The sequence below is a fragment of the Coenobita brevimanus genome, chromosome 3 (assembly GCF_032717465.1).
Source record: "Coenobita brevimanus isolate Jiangsu-jjx chromosome 3, ASM3271746v2, whole genome shotgun sequence".
Classification (NCBI taxonomy): domain Eukaryota; kingdom Metazoa; phylum Arthropoda; class Malacostraca; order Decapoda; family Coenobitidae; genus Coenobita; species Coenobita brevimanus.
In genome coordinates, this window is record NC_136956.1 from 3,539,687 (window position 1) to 3,558,992 (window position 19,306).

At 44.3% G+C, this 19,306-nt stretch overlaps 1 protein-coding gene across 1 annotated transcript in view; it reads left to right on the forward strand.

The window, feature by feature from the left end:
- Positions 1–1,593: 1,593 nt before the first annotated feature.
- Positions 1,594–19,306, forward strand: part of LOC145393982 (uncharacterized) — a 39,129-nt gene continuing 21,416 nt past the window's right edge. The window contains exons 1-5 of the mRNA XM_080267956.1: positions 1,594–1,704; positions 2,238–2,498; positions 3,339–4,112; positions 4,289–4,435; positions 4,706–4,882. Of these exons, the coding sequence (XP_080124082.1) occupies positions 1,594–1,704; positions 2,238–2,498; positions 3,339–4,112; positions 4,289–4,435; positions 4,706–4,882 (1,470 nt within the window). The remainder of the gene's footprint in view (positions 1,705–2,237; positions 2,499–3,338; positions 4,113–4,288; positions 4,436–4,705; positions 4,883–19,306) is intronic.

Here is a 19,306-nt window from a genome sequence, read left to right on the forward strand (position 1 = left end):
CTAATGAATGAGGGTGAGATTTGGAAGCTTCCGGTGTTCCTGTTTGCTGATGATACAGTATTGTTGAGTGAAGATGAATGAGAGTTGCAAGGTTTGGTGAATGAATTTGGGACAGTGTGTAGGAGGAGGAATCTGAAAGTTAATGTAAACAAAAGTAAAGTTATGGTGTTTGAGAGGGATGAAGTCACAGAGTATGCAGTGAGGTTGGATGGTGAGGATATGGAGAATGTGAGTGCATTCAAGTACTTGGGTAGTGTGATGAGTAAGGATGGAACTTTGGGGGATGAAGTACGTGAAAGGGTACAGCAGGGAAGAAAGGTTGTTGGTACACTGAAAGCAGTGATGAGAAATAGGGAGGTGAGTATGGAAGTTAAGAAGTCACTGCATGATGGTATTGTGATCCCTACCCTGACGTATGGAAGCGAGGCGTGGACCTTGCAAGAGGGGAACAAGTCAAGAGTGAGAGCAGTGGAAATGAGTTACTTGAGAGGAACATGTGGAGTGACGTGGAGGGACAGGTTGACGAATGAAGAAGTGAAGGAACGTTGTGGGGTAGATGTTGATGTGGTTGAAAAGATTAGGAGAAATACACTGAAGTGGTTTGGACATGTGGAGAGAATGGAGAATGAAAGACTGACTAAGAAGGTGTATGTAGGTGAGGTGGAGGGAGGGAGAGGGAGGGGTAGACCGAGGATGAGGTGGAGGGATGGAGTTGGGAGGTATATGAGGGAGAGGGGGGGTGAGTTGGGGGGAGGGTAGTCGAATGGTGGGTGACAGAGTGACTTGGAGGCGTTTTGTCTGCGGCCACCCTTTGCGGGATTAGGGCGTCGGGCTATAGATAGATATATAGGTAGACTGTACGGCACTGAAAGTCACTATTTCACATACACGCACTTGAGTTCCTTAGTCCTGGGCAAGGGTGAGGGTCATCTCCTTTGGGTTGGGTGTGGTGAGGGGCCTCTTGTGTTGGGGGTGGTCGACAGGGGTCTGGCCAACAGAACACGGGCCAAACAGCTTCTCCAGGCCCTCTCGTATCTGTCTGGTGGAAGAGCGGTGCCGTTTGGGGTGGGAACTGGGGAAGCCTCACCCCAGGGTGCTGGGGGTGTGCCGTTGGTATCCCGACTACTGTGGTCCCCTTTCTGGTGTCCCGCTGTCAGATTAGGACTGCGGCATTGTCCCGGGGAAGGGACCATCAATGGCTGGCCATCGTCTGGCACCAGCTGCGGGGAGAACAATCCCGGGGATAGTACAGGGTCTTGCCACAAGCCCTTGTTCGGGTCTGTTTCCATCTGGAGGCTGCCACACTCAACTCTGCTACAGCTGTAGGGGAAGAGACATTGTGAAGTCACAGGGGGCGAGGGGCTTTCATAGCTACCCTCCGTGGCACAGCAGGAGGCCATTGCCAAGGTCCCTTGGGCAACAGGAGGAGGGTGGCTGGAGGCCATCCCAACCCTGTCGGTGTGGCAGGAGGCCGTCACTGGGTCCTGACTTCCTGACAGGACAGCAGACGGGGTGCGGCTGGAGGCCATCTCCTGCCTACGGGCACGGCTAGAGGCCGTTGCCTGAGTCCCGTGTGATGGGCAACGTGCAGGCATGGAGCGGCTGGAGGCCGTCTCCCATCTGCAGGCACAGCAGGAGGCCGTCGCCGGTGTCGTGCCCTCTGTGTCTCCTGCAGGTGGAAAGGGGACACCCTTCTTCCCCCATGTGCAGCTGTAGGCCGTCACAGGCCCTGCAGGCGGAGTGTGTAGTGCAGGTGGAGCGGCTGGAGGCCGTCTCCTGGGGTGAGTGGCTGGAGGCCGTCTCTGGGGCGCTGAATGGAGCGTAAGATTCAGCTCCACCCTGATCCTGATGTAGGCTGGGCTGGTGAGAGGGTAATGTGCCCGGGCTGAGGTGTCCGGGTCAGGCCGGTTCCAGGGAGTAGGGGCACGCGGCTATTGGAGACTTGCACCCATATAGCACGGACGTCCAGCTCGCTCCAACCATCCCTCTGTTGTCGCCTCTGGGGGTGTTGTGCTGCTGCTGGATGTTGTCATTTCAGGTACTATGTAATATGTGGCGTTTTACTTTATTCAGCATAGGTCTTGGTTGAATTATACCGAATTACTGAGAGTTTACTTGTACTCAGTGAACCTAACCTGCTTGAGCATGTTGGACTAATGATGGACCTTATATTGTTTGTTATACTTCTCAGGATCAGTGGAAAAATGTGTCACAGCACCAGCCCTGTGCCACACTAGAGGTTACCAGTCACTGCATCAGCCCTGTGCCACACCAGGGGTTACCAGTCACAGCACCAGTTCTGTCTCACACCAGAGGTTACCAGTCACAGCACCAGTCCTGTCTCACACCAGAGGTTACACCCACAGCACCAACCCTGTGTCACACCAGAGGTTACCAGCCACAGCACCAGCCCTGTGTCACACCAGAGGTTATCAGTCACAGCACCAGTCCTGTGCCGTTCTAGAGATTACCAGTTGCAACACTGCAGATACAAAATGGTGTGTACAGTTTCTGGTGATTGATGATTTTTGCTCTGTATATCAGAGGCAATGAAAGGCTGAGTGACCCTGAATCAGGTAGCCTTTATCAGAGCACAGTGATTGACTCACACAAGTTGGTGACATCACACACACACACACACACACACACACACACACACACACAACCACAGTTTACTGGTATCCTCTGTGACTCTGTCTTATAACTATTTAAAGAACATTACTGTTACGTTATCCAGGATGAGTATACTGAAATTATGAAATACACTTTATGCTTTATTCGGTTGACAAAGCAACTTGTAGATAAGTATTGAAATAGGGAATATTTTTGCACAACTGTTTCATGTTACAAATGTAGATATTACTGGTACTGAACAACTTACGTAGCATCTTCTGTTATGGTATGTGCACATTACTGTCAGTAGCCTGGAACATGGAACGGCAGTTATTGCTTTCTCTCATGATAAATGAGTTAATGTTAACCGTTTTGTTTATGGCCATAAGTTTCTGAGCAGGTCATTCCTATACAGAATGCTTTCTTGGCTGAGAGAGGCCTTTGTGATAAGTAGCTTTTCCATTCAAAATATTTTTTTTTCTTGGGTTTGCATTTAGATTTGCAAATGCAGGACGAGTGACACAAACCATGTTCAAATGGCATTTTGAGGCACATCTTGTGGTATGAAGCCTGTGACCGCAACTTCAGAAAGTACTTTTTGTGATGCATATCATGTCAAAATGACTGAAGGGGTTTGGAGAATCTACATGATAATTTAAAACTTCATCCGTGCCTATGATCCTAAAGTTTTCAGGGAACTAATGAGTGTTAATCTTGTGTCACAGAACAAGGGTAATGAGTGCGGTGTGTGTTACATCACCTACGATGAAAATGAGCATCGGCCACGAACCCTACCGTGTGGCCACACATACTGTTCTGCCTGCATCACAACCATGACGACCAATAGTATTGTGTCATGTCCTAACTGCTGCATCTGTCATCCCACCACCTCCATAGATCAGTTCCCTATTAACTACGGTATGGAGACACTGTTACAGCAGATGAAGACATTGTTACAGCAGGTGAAGGAAGCACAAATGACACAGGAAACAGCAGTTGCTTTGGATAAGACAAGTGAAAAAGATGCAACAGAAGCAGAGGCACCAGTCAAAACAGATGTCACAGACCAGAAGAGGCCTGCTGGGTTGAGCATGAAGCTGTGGTCTGTGGTGGAGGAACAGAAGAGCAGCGTGAGCAGCATGGTCACTGGTTGCCAAGACACCCAGTCCCAGCTGGACCAATACTGGGCACAGTTGACAGACTGGAGTGACCAGCACCTAAAGCTGGAGGAAAGACTCCAAGCATTATTGCAAAAAAACAAGGCGGCTGTGACGCTGATAGAGCTGGAGAAAGCAAGAGTGGTGGCTATGAAACAAGAAGGAGAGGAAGGAAAGAAGAAGCTAGAGGCCACGCTGGAGTGCTTGCAGGGTGTTAACACAGCAGAGGAAGCTGGCTCAGCCATCAACCACGCTGACCTGTGCAGTGTGGATCTTGGAGACTGGAGGAAGAAGTGCCACGAACATCTCCCAGACATCAGCACTTTCTCCACCAGCTGGAAGGTAAGCAGCTACTCCCACAACGTTCTTGTACTAACACTGTTAAAAATTTTCATAATCTTGGGTTGCTGTGGGAAGTGTAGTGTTTGGTTGCCTTGGAACTTTTGCACCTTTACTGCATGGCAGGTAAGTCTTGCAGTCAGAGCCTCCACAACTGATGTTTATATTGGTACGGACAGGTGCGTGAGGCCATTAGGACGGCACTGGACATTGTGAAAGAGGGAAGTGATGTCACACACACCACAGACCTCCCACCACTCCCAGACCCGGCCTCCAGCATCAAGGGCAAGCTCATCAAAATGACTGAGTTGCTGGGAAAAGTAACAGTAAGTTACCACCCTTCCTTATTGCATCACCATTGCTAGGTTTATTTGAACGGGAACCTAGTGTACTGCAGCCACAAGTTCCCTTTCTCCCATAGTCTGCCATCTCCATTTCAGGGGAGACAGAGCGAGTAGAGAGACATTTGTATAACTGAGCAGTAGAGCTCCAAGGCTGTAGGCTACCGATACCACCATGTGAAGGCATCCCTCTACAGCACCTCGCTAATAGCTGCTATCGACAATTAATGATATATTAACTGATACTGTTCACAGGTTGGCGAGCTCTGTAAGATGAGTCTGCCTGTCATGGGGCTGTTGGTGGCTGGACGGGTAGTGGCCGTCCAAGACCAAGGTCGCCTTCGCTTCTCCAGGATAAGCCTAGAAAATGGCAGAGTTTATCTCCACTGCCTCCAGGATCAGACACCATCCCCCCACGCTCGCACACTGCCGGTAATTCCACCACTCTCAGTTATATCCTCAACTCTCTTAACTGGTCAAATCTCATATCATATCGGCCATGTATATTATCATTCACCACCTGTTTTATGCGACAGTCATGTACTTCTCAACTGATTGATTTCTGCTGATTACATATTTAATGCATCACATGCATGTTTTACATTTGGTTTCTGTTTTATAAACTGTGTAAGTTCTTACACTTGATATTTGTTGTTGTTTATCATCCAGTAAATATTGGCAGTCACTCCCCTCCCTCCACCTTCATCTGATTCCATTCTAACTCGAGATTATATATATATATATATATATATATATATATATATATATATATATATATCCCCTGCGGAAGGGGGGATAGAATACTTCCCCAGTATTCCCTGCTTGTCGTAAGAGGCAACTAAAAGGGACACTTTTATCTACATTCTTTTGCTGTCTCTCTTTCCCTTGTACTTTGTCTGTCCTAACCCTCTGCATTTTCTTTTCTTTTAGTTAATTTCCTCTCTCCACTGTCTGGTTCCTGCGAGCCACTGGCACTGGCTCCATGGTAAAATATTTTTCTACCTAAGAAATCTTGATGAACTCTGGTTATGAAGCAATGGCCCTCAGTTCCGTGTAGCCCTTAAGTGGGCAGGGGGTGCTAAGAATCCCACGGTGTAAGAATAAGTTTATACATCCAAAAAGAACCTTAAGAATAGGAAATTGGAATGTTCGAACTTTCAGTCAGGCTGGTAAAATGGAAGAACTTATTTCAGTGTTCAAGGAATACAGTATAGATATTTGTGCTCTTACAGAAACGAGGTTGCTTGGAGTTGATAAAATGAATTTGGAAGATGGTATTACTTTGTTGGTTTCTGGTAGGAGTGATGGAAATCATTACCAAGGAGTAGGCTTACTGTTGAGTAGAGATGCTTTCAAGGCACTATGTGAGTTTGAGCCAATTAATGAGTGCTTGCTTTATGCTCGTTTAAAATCTGACCATGGTAACATCAGTATGGTGGTAGGGTATGCTCTGACAAATGAGGCTGCTGATGAAATGAAGGATGACTTCTATGAGAAGCTGCAGGATGTAGTGAATAGAGTGGCAAGACATGATGTGTTAGTTTGCATTGGTGATTTTAATACGATTTGTTGGTAGTAGTAGGGATGGCTTTGAAGATTGTATGGTTAAGGAGGGTGTTGGTATAAGAAACGAAAATGGGGTGCGATTTGGAAGCTTTTGTTTGGCAAATGACCTTACGATTGGTGGAACTATCTTTGAGCATAGAAAAATACAGAAAACTACTTGGATTTCACCATGTGGTAGATATTGTAACCAAATTTACCACATTGCAATTAACAGAAGGCATAGGAGTTATTTGCAAGATATTTGCATAAGGAGGGGAGCAAACATAGGTAGTGATCATCAACTTGTCGTGTCAAAGATTAAAATAAAACCTGAGAAAAACGTTAACGGTGATTGTACAGGAAGTAATAAATATGATTTTGATGAGCTGAGAAATGATGAGAACACGAAGGAAAAGTTTCGATGGGAATGTAGGAACAGGTTTCTAGTCCCGCAGACTTTGATGGCATCTGAATACAATGATATTAAATGTGGAGAGAGGTAAAAGAGGTTTTGCATGAGAGTGCTAAGGTTGCTATTAAGAAAAAGGGAAAAGCGAGAAGGAAAAACTGGATATCAGATGAAACATGGAATGCAATTCAGAAAAGGAAAGAGGCGAAGTTAAGAAGTGAAGAACAACATGTTAATAAGTGAAGAACATGTTGATGGCCAGGTAGCTGAAGTATAGTACTTAGAGCAAAGTACTGGAGTTTACATTCTGAAGTAAAAAGACTCATTAGACGTGATAAGAGAAGGTTGTATGATGAAAAGGCAACAGAGACAGAAATTAAGTAAAAATGGTCAGAGCACAAGAGCAGCGTATCAGGCCATAAAGGAGTTAACTGGGACTGAAAAGAGAAAGAAGAAAAAACCTGTACGAGATAGAAATGGTAACTTGTTGACTAAAGATCTGGATATAAAAGGAAGGTGGAAAGAGCATTTTGAATCTGTTCTAAGTAGACCAGTCCCAGCTAAAGAGGACATTTTGCCAGCCAAGAGAGATTTGCGGATAGAAACGGGATATAACCTTGGAAGATGTAGCAAAATCTATAAAGGGATTAAAGAATTTTAAGGCCTCAGGAGAGGATGGAATATTTCCTGAAATGCTTAAGGTGGAAAATGATAAGTTGAATGCGCTTTTGAAACTTTTTGATGTGGCTTGGGATAATGGTGGAATTCCAGAAGAGTGGAAAAGTGATTATAAAAATACCAAAAAAAGGGAGATTTAAGGGTGTGTGGAAATTGGAGGGGATAACTTTGACACCTGTAGTTGCAAAAGGCTTTTCAAAAATCTTGTTGAACAGAATAGAGCCAGTAATTGATAAAATTTTAAAAGAAGAACAAGAGGGGTTTAGAAAGGATCGAGGTTGTAATGATCAGATTTTTATTGTAAGGTATCTAATGCAACAAGCTAATAAGATGAAAATGCCACTTAGTATGAGTTTTGTAGATTTTCAAAAGGCGTTTGATAGTGTTTCATATGGAGCTATGTTGAAAATTATGAGATTCTGTGGTATACCAGAAAAGTTTGTAAATATTATTAGAACCCTGCATGAAGGTAATTTTTGTAAGGTAATGGTGGGTGGTTCTTTGAGTGATCCATTTGAAGTTAGGTCAGGAGTGATACAAGGAGTTCTTTTGCCTTTGCAGTTTGTTTTGGTTATGGATTATGTTATAAGAAAGGTTGTAAGGAGAACAGGTGCAGGAATTAATTGGAAAGAAAATAAGAGGCTGATGGATTTGGACTATGCTGATGATATTGTACTGATTTGCGGAAGTATTTACGAGATGCAGAGGGTGCTTGATTTTCTGTCGGAGGCAGGAGAAAAAGTGGGATTGGTAATAAATTGTGGAGAGACTGAAATTATTAATATGAATGTGGAGAACCAAATCGATTGTGTAATTGGGAATAGTGTGGTGAAGAATGTAGAAAATTTTAAATATCTGGGAACGATAGTATCATCTAATGGATCATTAAACAGTGAAATTGAGGAGAGGATTAGACAAGCTTGGTGAGCTGTTGGAATGTTGAAATGTGTTTGGAATAATAATTTGCTTTCGGTTCATGCTAAAGTAAAAATTTACAAATCCATGGTTAAACCAATTTAAATTTACGGGCATAAGTCATGGTACAGTACAATTGCAACAGATCAGAAAGTATTAGGATTTGATAATAAAATACTGAGAAGGATTCTTGGGGTAAAGTGGTAAGACAAAGTTGCAAATGAAAGAGTAAGGGATATTACGAGCGTGGAACCAGTTGATGAATATGTGAGACTGTCTCACTGGAAGTGGCTGAGGCACATATATAGATAAGAAGGCAGTTTAATACAGGATGTGCCAGTGTGGACTGCTAGAGGAAGAAGAGGCAGAGGCAGGCCGAGGGAAACCTTGTTAAGGACAACAAAAAGAGAAGTTGGAGAGGAGTGCTGGTGGGACATGGAGATGGCAAGAGACAAATATTGGTGGAGAGAGTTCATTGAGTCCGTATGCATCCCGTGGGGTGCCACAGGACGCCCACTTTCTGGACACCCCACTTACCGGACATTGTGGGCCTAGACCTTCAGAACCCAGAAATGGCCAAAAAAAGAGAAAAGTCCCCCCCAAATCTGATTTTTTTCCCACCCGTAATTTGAAATTGCCACTCGACGCCGAACAGCTGTTTACACCATGGCCCCTTCACCCCTTCCTTCCTCCCCCCTGCCCCCTCCCCTCTCAGGGTTGCCATTTGGTATTTTTCATTACCAAATGTGGACCAATTTGGTAATGAAGAATTCGTTGGGTAATGAATCAGAATAATGCCTTCCCAAACGGATTTTTCACACGTATGAGGATACACAGGATGGAGATGGTGGATTGTCTGCTGTCTCTGATTAATCTGCTATGGTCTAACAGATCTAAACTGGCGGCTAGGGTGTGGTGCAAATCTCTGTACAGTGTTGCTATATTTCCCAAACCCGCGTGTGAAATGGCTGTTATATATGTAAAAGGCAGCACAAATAAAATAAACACATATGAATACACTGTTAACGTGTGTATTATAATATATGAAAGAACAGTAAACTTATTATGCATAAAATGTTTATACGGCAATACAGAAACGTGGCATAAATATTTTACAGTGTTGCTAAAAAAAAATGTAGGAACTTTTATTGGCTTTTACCCTATTTCTTGGGTGGGTGATAATGTCACAATTATGATTATAAGATAATGCGCAGGAATATGAGTAAAAATATACCAATTTCTTAGTAAAAAAAATATATATTAAACCCTCACGAGTGGCAACACTCACACCTACCCAGTCTAACCCGGCCAAAGCGTCTTGGTTCACTTTCCTTTGTGTCCTTGACTCAGACAGGATGGCAACTCAACCAGCCCCCAATAATAAATATTTTTAAATATAATTAGATACAATAAAAACAAAATATAGAAATGAAAACATAAGTTTATAAGTCACTCATAAAAGAAACAAAATTCCCCAGGGTGACAAACATCTCCCCCCAGGAGAGAGAGAGAGAGAGAGAGAGAGAGAGAGAGAGAGAGAGAGGGCATCGCACGTATGGAAAACGTGGCAATACTGTACAGAGCTTTGCACCCCACCCCAGCCGCCAGTTTAGATCTGTCAGACCATAGCTTACATAGTGTGAAAATAATCAACATAATGTTAATTATAAGAGGAGTGATTACATTTATTTCCACTTGCATATATAATTAGTGAAGAATAAATGCTAGCTTTACGAATTTGGTAATGAAAAGTTAAATTTGGTAATGAAAATTGAGTGTGATAATGTGGCCGAGATCCGATTTGGCAACCCTGCTCCTCCCTCACCACCAGTTACTGCTTAACTGCGATCACGAGTAGATGCTGATTGCAGTGGATGGTGCATGTGCTCGTTTTTTGTGAAAAAACTGCAATACCTCACCACTAGACCACACGGGAATTTACATTGTTGTGCAGTGTTAAGAAATTAGAATGTAGGGTGCAAAGGATTAACTGTGGAGTGCAAACTGGCGGTTGAAACTGGCGTGGTGCAATTAACAATGTGCAGTGTTAAACAATTATAACTCACAGTGCAAAGAATTACTGTAAGTGCAGCACAACACTGGATTACTGTAGGTGCTTCAAGAGCATTTTCACCACTGCCAAAGCCTTAGAGAAGGCGGCCACAAACGTGCTGTAAATACCCTGGCTGAGGTACAGTCACTTCTAATTCCTCATTCTGTGGTTCCTTTTCATTTATTTCATGCTTTATGTCCATTTTTGGTGTGAATAGGGTCTTAAATAGGTTTAAATAGGTGCTATGCATGTCCGGTAGGAGGTTATTTAGGTGGCTTTCAAAGTTAGGCTGGCTTAGGGCCCATAAGTACCTGTTCAGGAGCCAGGGGCCCACTTTCCAGATGGGACCACTTTCCAGACATGCCTTTGGCTCTATTATGTTGGACAGTAGAGGGATTACTGTATATATATACAGTATATGTCATGGGGGAAATGTAATTTAGGAATAAATTCTGATATTACTGGAAAGTAAAGACAAAGAATTGACGTGAAATCAAGTAGTTTTACTTTATGCTGGCTTATGTTGCCGATTCTCTAAGGACAAGAATTTTATAAACTTTCTCAACAGTACTCAGCAGAGACTATCTACTCACGAATGCTGTATCATTAGTACTGTTAGCCTCTGAGAAAGTGTGATCTTTACCCCCTGACAATCAATAATTAATAATAATAATGAACAAGTTCTTGCTGATGCTTAACTCCTGGCTGGCACAACGGATTTAAGTTTTAATACAAAAGAACTGGCCTAAATACCAGTTGTGATTAACCCATCCCATCCCGACCACTTTTCCACCACTGACCCCCCAATCCTGACCATTTTTGGAAAAAATTTTATTTGGCTCAAACCTTCGCTTTTGGTGAGAAACATCGAAAAATCATAGAGAAATCGCTCACCTGAGGTTTAAAATACTTGATTCAGGTAACAGTACCTCCTCACCTGACTGTGTTTTCTATCAGGCTGGCTCCAAAGAAAACGAGTTCTATGGGAGTGTAACAATTCCACACTACTCATAAACGGTATTTATTTATTTGGTACAAATATATATGTAGTATGAGAGAATATTGGTTTTCACACAGTAATATGGGCAATATAAGCATTGTTTCATGAAACACATCAACATACCTGACCTTTTTTGGTGACATTACCTGATCATCATTTCTGACTGTTTCTTCCTATAATGCTATGTAAAGTTTGTCTTCCACATTGTCATCGACTGGGAAATCAATCTGGCCCTGAATTTCGTACCGTGGCATGACATGACTTTACTGGCCAGGTCACTGGTAACAGGTGAATTGCTGAGACAATGGCGTGCAGAGGGGGAAGAGGTCATGCTGGGTAAGGCATTGTCCCTGCCTGGCATCTTTGTAGAGGAAGGTGTCCTGTGTATACGTACCAAAAATCACTCGCGAAAATTGAAAATTGTGCAAATTAGGGATCTTGCAATTGATTCGCGTTTAAGTACATGAACGGGATAGGCAGTCACAAAACGTGTGGACGTTAAATCACGTCCACGGGACACCGCAGGTTAATATAAGTTTATGCTAACTGGGAGTAGCAAACTAAAGCTCAATATGGAGAAATCAAACACCATTAATACAGTTAAATAAGCTCAAAGAAAAGATCTGCAAATTTATTGATTACAATAAAATAAATTTACATAAATCTCAAAAATGAATTCAAGGGGGGAATTCACTGTCGCAGGGGGACTAATGAATTCAAATATCAAAGGAAATACACTCATTCACTCATTCAAAAGCTAATCAGACTTAAGGCTAAGGAAACGAATGAAAATACTGGTCAGTGAAGGGAATGGAGCTGAAGCTACACAAGACTGGACATCTCTGCTGGGGCAGACTGCTGCTCGTTGGTCAACTCACTGCAACCGCTCACCAAACTCGGCGGGGAAATACAGGGAATCGTTGAACTCTGGAGACTGTAGGTGCTAGAGGGGGCTCCACTTTCAGCACTGGGACAGTGACTCTACTCCTGAAGTTGCGCGACACCGACTAAAGCATGTAAGCTGGCTGGGCACGGCCCAAAATCAGTGGTTGGAAAAACGATACTTGGGAATGACAGTTACACCAACAGGTTTCGCTCAGTGAAACTCATTGTCTCTACAAAAAGACAGTCACTTATGAAAACAATGACAAGGTTTATGAAAACTCATTACGATCTGAGTGCAAAAGTGAGGCAGTTAACGGACTGAGTGAAAATGAATGGATTTCAATGAAATTCAGACATTCCGCTATATGATACTAATACTGTCTATCTATCTATTGCCAGACGCCTCAATCCCGTTTGGGGTGGCCACAAACAAATCGCCTCCAAGTCGCCCTGTCCCCCGCCATTTCACTGCCCTGCTCCCAACTCACACCCCCCTCTCTCATATACCTCTCCACCCCATCCCTCCATCTCATCCTCGGCCTCCCCCTCCCTCTTCCCCCTTCCACCTCACTCACATACATTCTCTTCGTCAGTCTGTCACCCTCCATCCTCTCCACATGGCCAAACCACCTCAGTGTGTTCCTCATAACACTTCCTATCACATCCACATCCACACCACAACGCTCCTTTATATCCTCATTCGTCAGCCTGTCTCTCCACGTGACTCCACAGGCTCCTCTTAAATAACATCATTTCCACTGCTCTCACTCTTGACTTGTGTCCTTCCAACAATGTCCAAGCTTCACTTCCGTATGTTAGAGTTGGTATCACAATACTGTCATGTAGTAACTTTTTCACTTCCATGCTCACTTCCCTGTTTCTTATCACTGCTTTCAAGGAACCAGCAACCTTTCTTCCCTGCTGTACCCTTTCAAGCACTTCACCCTCCAAACCTCCATCCTTACTCATCACACTACCCAAATACTTAAACGTACTCACATTTTCCAATTCCTCACCATCCAACCTCGCTGTACATTCACTAACTTCACCTCTCTCAAAGACCATCACTTTACTCTTCCCTACATTCACCTTTAGGTTCCGTTTCTTACACACTCTCTCAAACTCATCCACCAATTCGTGACATTATGCCCCATCAAAATGAAAATTTTCATAGAAAAGTTAACAGTAGGTGATATTTACATTCTATTTAAGTCACACCAGATTCACACTGTGGTGTGTGTACTATCCTGCTACAAGAGAAAATCACTGTCGCCAATCAGTGTAAAAACCTTGTATTTAACCCGCCCCATCCCGACGTTTTCTGGGCAGTGGTACGCCCTAGTCCCGACATTTTTGGACCTTTCTTTTTTTGGCTCAAACATCCGCTTTTGGTGAGAAACATCGAAAATTCATAGAGAAATCGCTCACCTGAGGTTTAAAATACTTGGTCTAGGTACGAGTACCTCCTTACCTAACTGGATTTTCTAACAGGCTGGCACCAAAGAAAACGAGTTCTATGGGATGGTAACTATTTTATCCACTCATAAACAGTATTTATTTATTTACTTGGTACGAATTTATATGTAGTACAAGAGTATATTGGTTTTCAAACAGTAATATAGGCATTATAAGCATTGTTTCACTCACTAACTCATCACCATTCATGACCTTTTTTTCCCACATTACCTGATCATCAATTCTGTCTGTTTCTTCCTCTAATGCTATGTAAACTTTGTCCTCCACATTGTCATCGATTGAGGAATCACTCTGGCCCTGAATGTCTTTATTGGCCAGGTCACTGGTAACAGGTGAATTGCCGAGACAATGGCGTGCAGGAGGGGGGGAGAGGTTATGCGGTGTAAGGCATTGTCCCTGCTTGGCATCTTGTAGAGGAATAGAGGAAGGAGTCCCGTGTATATGTGCCAAAAATCACTCGCGAAATCACTCGCAAAAATTGAAAATTGTGCAAACTAGGGACCTTGCAATGTTGCCGCGTTAATTCACGTCTCCGGGATACGAGTGCACATCATGTGAGGACGTGAATTCACGTCTCCGGGACGCGGCAGGTCAAGTTAATAGAAGCAAGTTTGAGGGAAAAAACTCCATGATGATGGTGAAAAATTCTGTACTCAGGTCAAACTGAGCAAAAAGTTTGCTGCATTTACATTAACAACTAATTGTTATGTAGTTTGGTGTATGTCATACATGGCGTAGATGTGACAGTTGTAGTATAACTGTACCTATGTGTAAAATGATGTAATACAAATTAATAGTAAATAGAGACTACGAGGCAGAAAAGAAGAGGTGGCAGCATGCGGCAGAGATGATCAGCTGATCTGGACGGTAAACTGCTGCACCTGCCAACTGTACCTGCGAAATCAATGAAGATGGAGCATCAAAAGTGTCAATATGGTAAACAATTTTTATTGAGTTACAATTTCTCTCTCTGCATAGTAGTCAGTACACATGCTTCAAAAAGTACACTATTATTTTCTTAATGGATACATTATTAACCAGGAAACATAGTCCTTGGATTGCTCAAATCTCTCAGAACATCCAGTTTACTGGTTAAACCTAACTCTACACTTACGATTAATATCGTCAAGCTAAGAATCCCCACGCAATCTTAGACAGGTCTCATTTTAACACCCAACGTAGTGTGAACACTCATGTGGATATTGTGCATTCTCCAGGAATCCTCATAGAGGCCCATGCTCGAGACACCACAAGGTAATTCAGACACAGCCTCGGATTGCCTCTGCGGGGGTCTCAGACTTTCCTCTTAACCCATGTATGTACAAACTCTGGACACAATGTGTCCTATGTGACCTACGAGCAAGATATAGGAAACCAAGCTAGTCCTTGGATTACCCAAATCTCTCAGGACCCCTGTCTTATGGACCCCAGTGTACAACAATTGCCCGTGTTAGTCATCAGTTAGCAGGCGAGACATCAAGTCTGCACCTACATTGCCACTTCCCTTGATGTATCTAACAACAAGGTTAAACTGCTGCAAATACAGTGTGCAGCGTGTCAATCTTGCATTAGCCGTCTTAGTTATGCTGAGGCTAGTGAGTGGCACATGATCGGTTTCCAGAGTGAATGGTGCTCCATATAAATTGTAGTAGTATTTCTTAACACCGTCAACCACAGCCAAGAGTTCCTTCTCAACAGTACTGTAATTCCTCTCGGCAGGTTTTAGCTTACGGCTGTGATATGCCACTGGGAAAATTCCACCTTCCGATTCTTACATTAGTATAGCACCTACTCCATCTTGTGAAGCATCAGTGCGCAGCACGAAAGGTTTATTGGAATCAGGCAACTGCAAGATAGGCTCCTTACACAGCATATTCTTGAGGGTGGCAAAAGATCTCCCTTGCACTTCTCCCCATTCGATGGTATTTGGAGCATGTTTCCAAAGCATCTCATACAATGGCTGAGCAATGAGGGCAAAGTTGGGGATAAAGTTTCTATAATACCCCACTAGGCCGAGGAATGCCCTAACCTGTTTCTTGGTCATGGGTCTCGGGGCTTCCCTAACCCTTCTGATCTTATCGCCCTGACACCTGCAGCGATTGTTGCCAACATGTCCGAGGAACTCCACCTCACTGTGCACAGTTTTACACTTGCTAGGCTTCACGGTCATGTTGAAACACTGGAGTCTACTGAAGACAATTTCCAAGAGTCTGAGGTGCTCCTCCAACGTGGCAGAATGAACAAGAACATCATCAATGAACATTTCTACTATGATACCATGGAGCACTTGTCTCATGGCTCGATTGAATACTGCTGGGGAATTGGTAAGTCCAAATGGTAGGACTTTATACTGGTACAAACCCCTAGGAGTAGCGAAGGCAGTGAACTGATGGCTTTCGGGATGAAGGGGAATCTGGAAGAATCCCTTCGCCAAATCAAGCTCGTGAAATATTGTGACCCTGCCAGCTTGGAGAAGACAGCAATATGGTCACTCACTGTCTCAGCATCTACTTTGGTGATTGCATTTAGCCTCCTATAATCGCCACAAATCCTGACACCACCATCCTTCTTTGGATTACTACCATTGGACTACAGTAAGGAGATGAGGACTTTTCACTAATACCTGCTGTCTCCATGTCGGCGATTTCCTTGTTTACTGCGTCCAGTAGTCACATGGGAATCAGATATGGCTTAACCTTTATGGGAGTATTGCTGGTCAACTCAATTTTGTGACAATCTTTGCGAGTCTAAGTTGGTCAGAGAAGACATCAGCATACCAACAGAGCAGTGACCTTATGGCATTCTGGTCACCTAATGCTAAGTCAGTGTTAAGTAAGGCATCTCTGATAGTCTCCTGCCGGGACTGAATGGTTGAGGGCTCATCATCATGGTCATCAACTGGGATCACCGCAGCTGCCCCAGTTTCTTCCAGTGGCTGGTCACTGTCGTCAGCTACTCGTGGGCCAATCTCCTCGGGGTTTGATTCATGATAAGCCTTCAACATGTTAACGTGGAACCTTTTATGAAGATTCCCCATCTGGATTATGTAGTTGAGGTATGAAATGCACTCTACTACATCATATGGACCCTTCCATTGTGCCAACAACTTGTTCTGGGCAGTGGGGAGTAACACCAAGCATTTATCGGCTGGACTGAACTTCCGAAGCTTTGCTTTCTTATCGTAATTAGCTATCTGAACTTCGCGCTCCTTGATCAGTTCTTTAGCCAACTCACACATTGAGGAGGTCAGCTAGATCAAAGATGTAGGTGTAGGTTGTCTTGACTTCAGGGTCGGGTTCTTCATTGTCCCATAACTCATGAAGGACTTGAAGTGGCCCACGGACCGACCTTCCATACACCAGTTCAAAAGGTGAGAACTTCAAAGAATGCTGTAGGGCTTCTTGATAAGTAAACAGAAGAGGGACAATGAACCACGGCCATTCATTTGGCTGTTTAGCGGCCATGTGCTTTAGCATCTTCTTGAGAGTCCTGTTGAACCTCTTACACAACCCGTTACACATGGGATGATAGAGCGTAGTTTGCAAGCCTCGGATGGACAACAACCTGAATGCTTCATTCATCATCACAGAGGTGAACTGCAAACCCCGGTCACTTAAGACCTCCTTGGGGATACCTACCGTACGTGTCAGAACACTTCAATCAATGCCTCCGCAACAGTGACAACCTCTGTATTCTTAAAGGCCACGGCTTCAGGGCACCGTGTACTGAAATCAGCGATAGTGAGGATATACTTTGATCCATCACTAGCCCTAGGAGAGATTGGCCCAACAATGTCAACTGCTACTCTCTCAAACGGTTCAGAGATTATAGGCATTAGTTTCAATGGCGCAGGACGGACACGTCCCCAGTCAGCGGTACGCTGACACACATTGCAGGAATGCACAAGCCTAGTTATTTCCTGTCCCATTCCTGCCAAAAAAAGTCAGCATGGATGCGGTCAGAGGTTTTCTTTTGACCCATGTGACGTCCCATCACTGAACAATGACCTAATTCAAACACTGCTCAGCGATACTTTGCGGGAACAACAAACTGCAGTCAAACCTTGCCCTGGGGTGTTTGTGACTCACGGTACAGGTGTCCTTGCTTATGAAGGAACCTGGCTTGACCTCCCCATGAATACTAATCACATTACCCTCCGGCTTCTTATGCACTGAGGCAAGTATCGGGTCAGACTGTTATTCTTGGGCAACATCTTTACTGTGAATCAGATCTTGCAGCGTTGCGACGGTCAATGGGGTGACATGGTTCAGAGCCTTGACCATGGCTTGTGTTACTGCAACAGCTGAAGTCTGAGTAGCAATATCTATGGCGCAACTATTTTTGACGCCTGGTATATTACCTATAATGAGGTCAAACAAAGGTTCTAGCATGACAATAGCAGCTGTCAAGCCAGTGTAGAAAGGAGATGCCATCTGGATATGTGCTTCAGGGAACTGATTCATCAGTAAGTCTAACTTGGATCTGCCTACCTGTGTACTCATCGGGCTGAACTAAACTCTGCTTGATGGAGCAACCTGGAACCATTGTCTCTCAGAACATTTACGGAAACACACCCCACAAACCCTGGCTGAACAAGAAAGGCAGTGTTGCTGGTGGAAGGGTCCGAGGAGGTAGCAGCCAGTCTTTGATGAGACTACGGAATGAACGATGCAGCAAATGTGATGCCCTGAGAACTAGATGCCTGAGTGGTCGTGCTCACCATCTGAGGAGTTGGAGCATTGACCACATGTGGTGGAGAGTTCACTATTGCAGAGGGACTAGTGAACTGTGGGGAAGTACCTGTACTGGTGGGGATGGCACTATTATGTGCTTGTTGTGGAATGAAAGCTGTGTTTGCATCCTGCCTCCAGTACACTAAAGTTGATTGTCCTGACTGAGGGTTACGTGGTTTGTCCTTGTTCTGCTGTTGCTTGAGATACTGCTGCTGGTTAGGGTACTGCTTGTACTTCTTCCATTTGGGTTTCTGCTTATTTTGCCCCTGGTCCTTCTTCTGCGGTTTATTTGAACCTTGGCCATGATTCTGAGAACGGCCTTGATGCTGGGGTTTGGTATGAAATGGCTTCCCAGACTTGTCAGCTTTCCTGCTCCAGATCTGTTGCTTACGAGTTTGGTACCCATACGCACAGTGAAGAATGTATCAGCCTTTTCCACCATTTGGCTGGCATCCCTTACCTGGCAGATTTTAAGCTGAGCCATAAGCTCAGCAGGCCACGACTTCTCTAGCTGTGTGTGCAGCATGAGGTCAATTATCCCCTCTTGCATGCAAGGGGTATCATCTTTCTCCATCCACACATCTAAGTAAGCACTGAGACAGTCGAGGAACTGAACAGCAGTCTCCTTTTCTTGGAGAAGCGCCCTCATAAACTGACTCTTGACGTCATCAGCTGTGAGACCATACGCTTTGATGAGTGCAGCCTTCATCATCTCATATGTGAGATTGTCTCCATGAATTCTGTGGAGAATATCGAGGGCAGGGCCCTCAAACAAGCTAAGAAACTGGAGCCGCTTGGCTGCTTGATCCAGCTGGTACAGCTGCACCATGTTTCAAAACGAGCTATGAATGGCTCGATTCACTTGCCTTCCTATATGAAGGAAGCTTGAGGCCCGGGGTTGCCAGAACATGTGCAGGGGGAGCACTCATGCTCGGGTCAGCTGCACCAAATGTGCCTGAAGCCAAGGAGTCTCATTTGAGCTTCAGCATCTCAACTTCATGTTTCTCACGTGCCTTGCGCTCGTCACGCTTGTGTTCGCATTGTTCTCGCTTGTGTTCACATTTTCTCTCACGTTCCTCGTGCTGTTCTCGCTCATGTTCGCGTTGAATTTTACGCTCTTCACGGGCATGACTCTCACGCTGCTGTTCAAGAGTGTACCGTG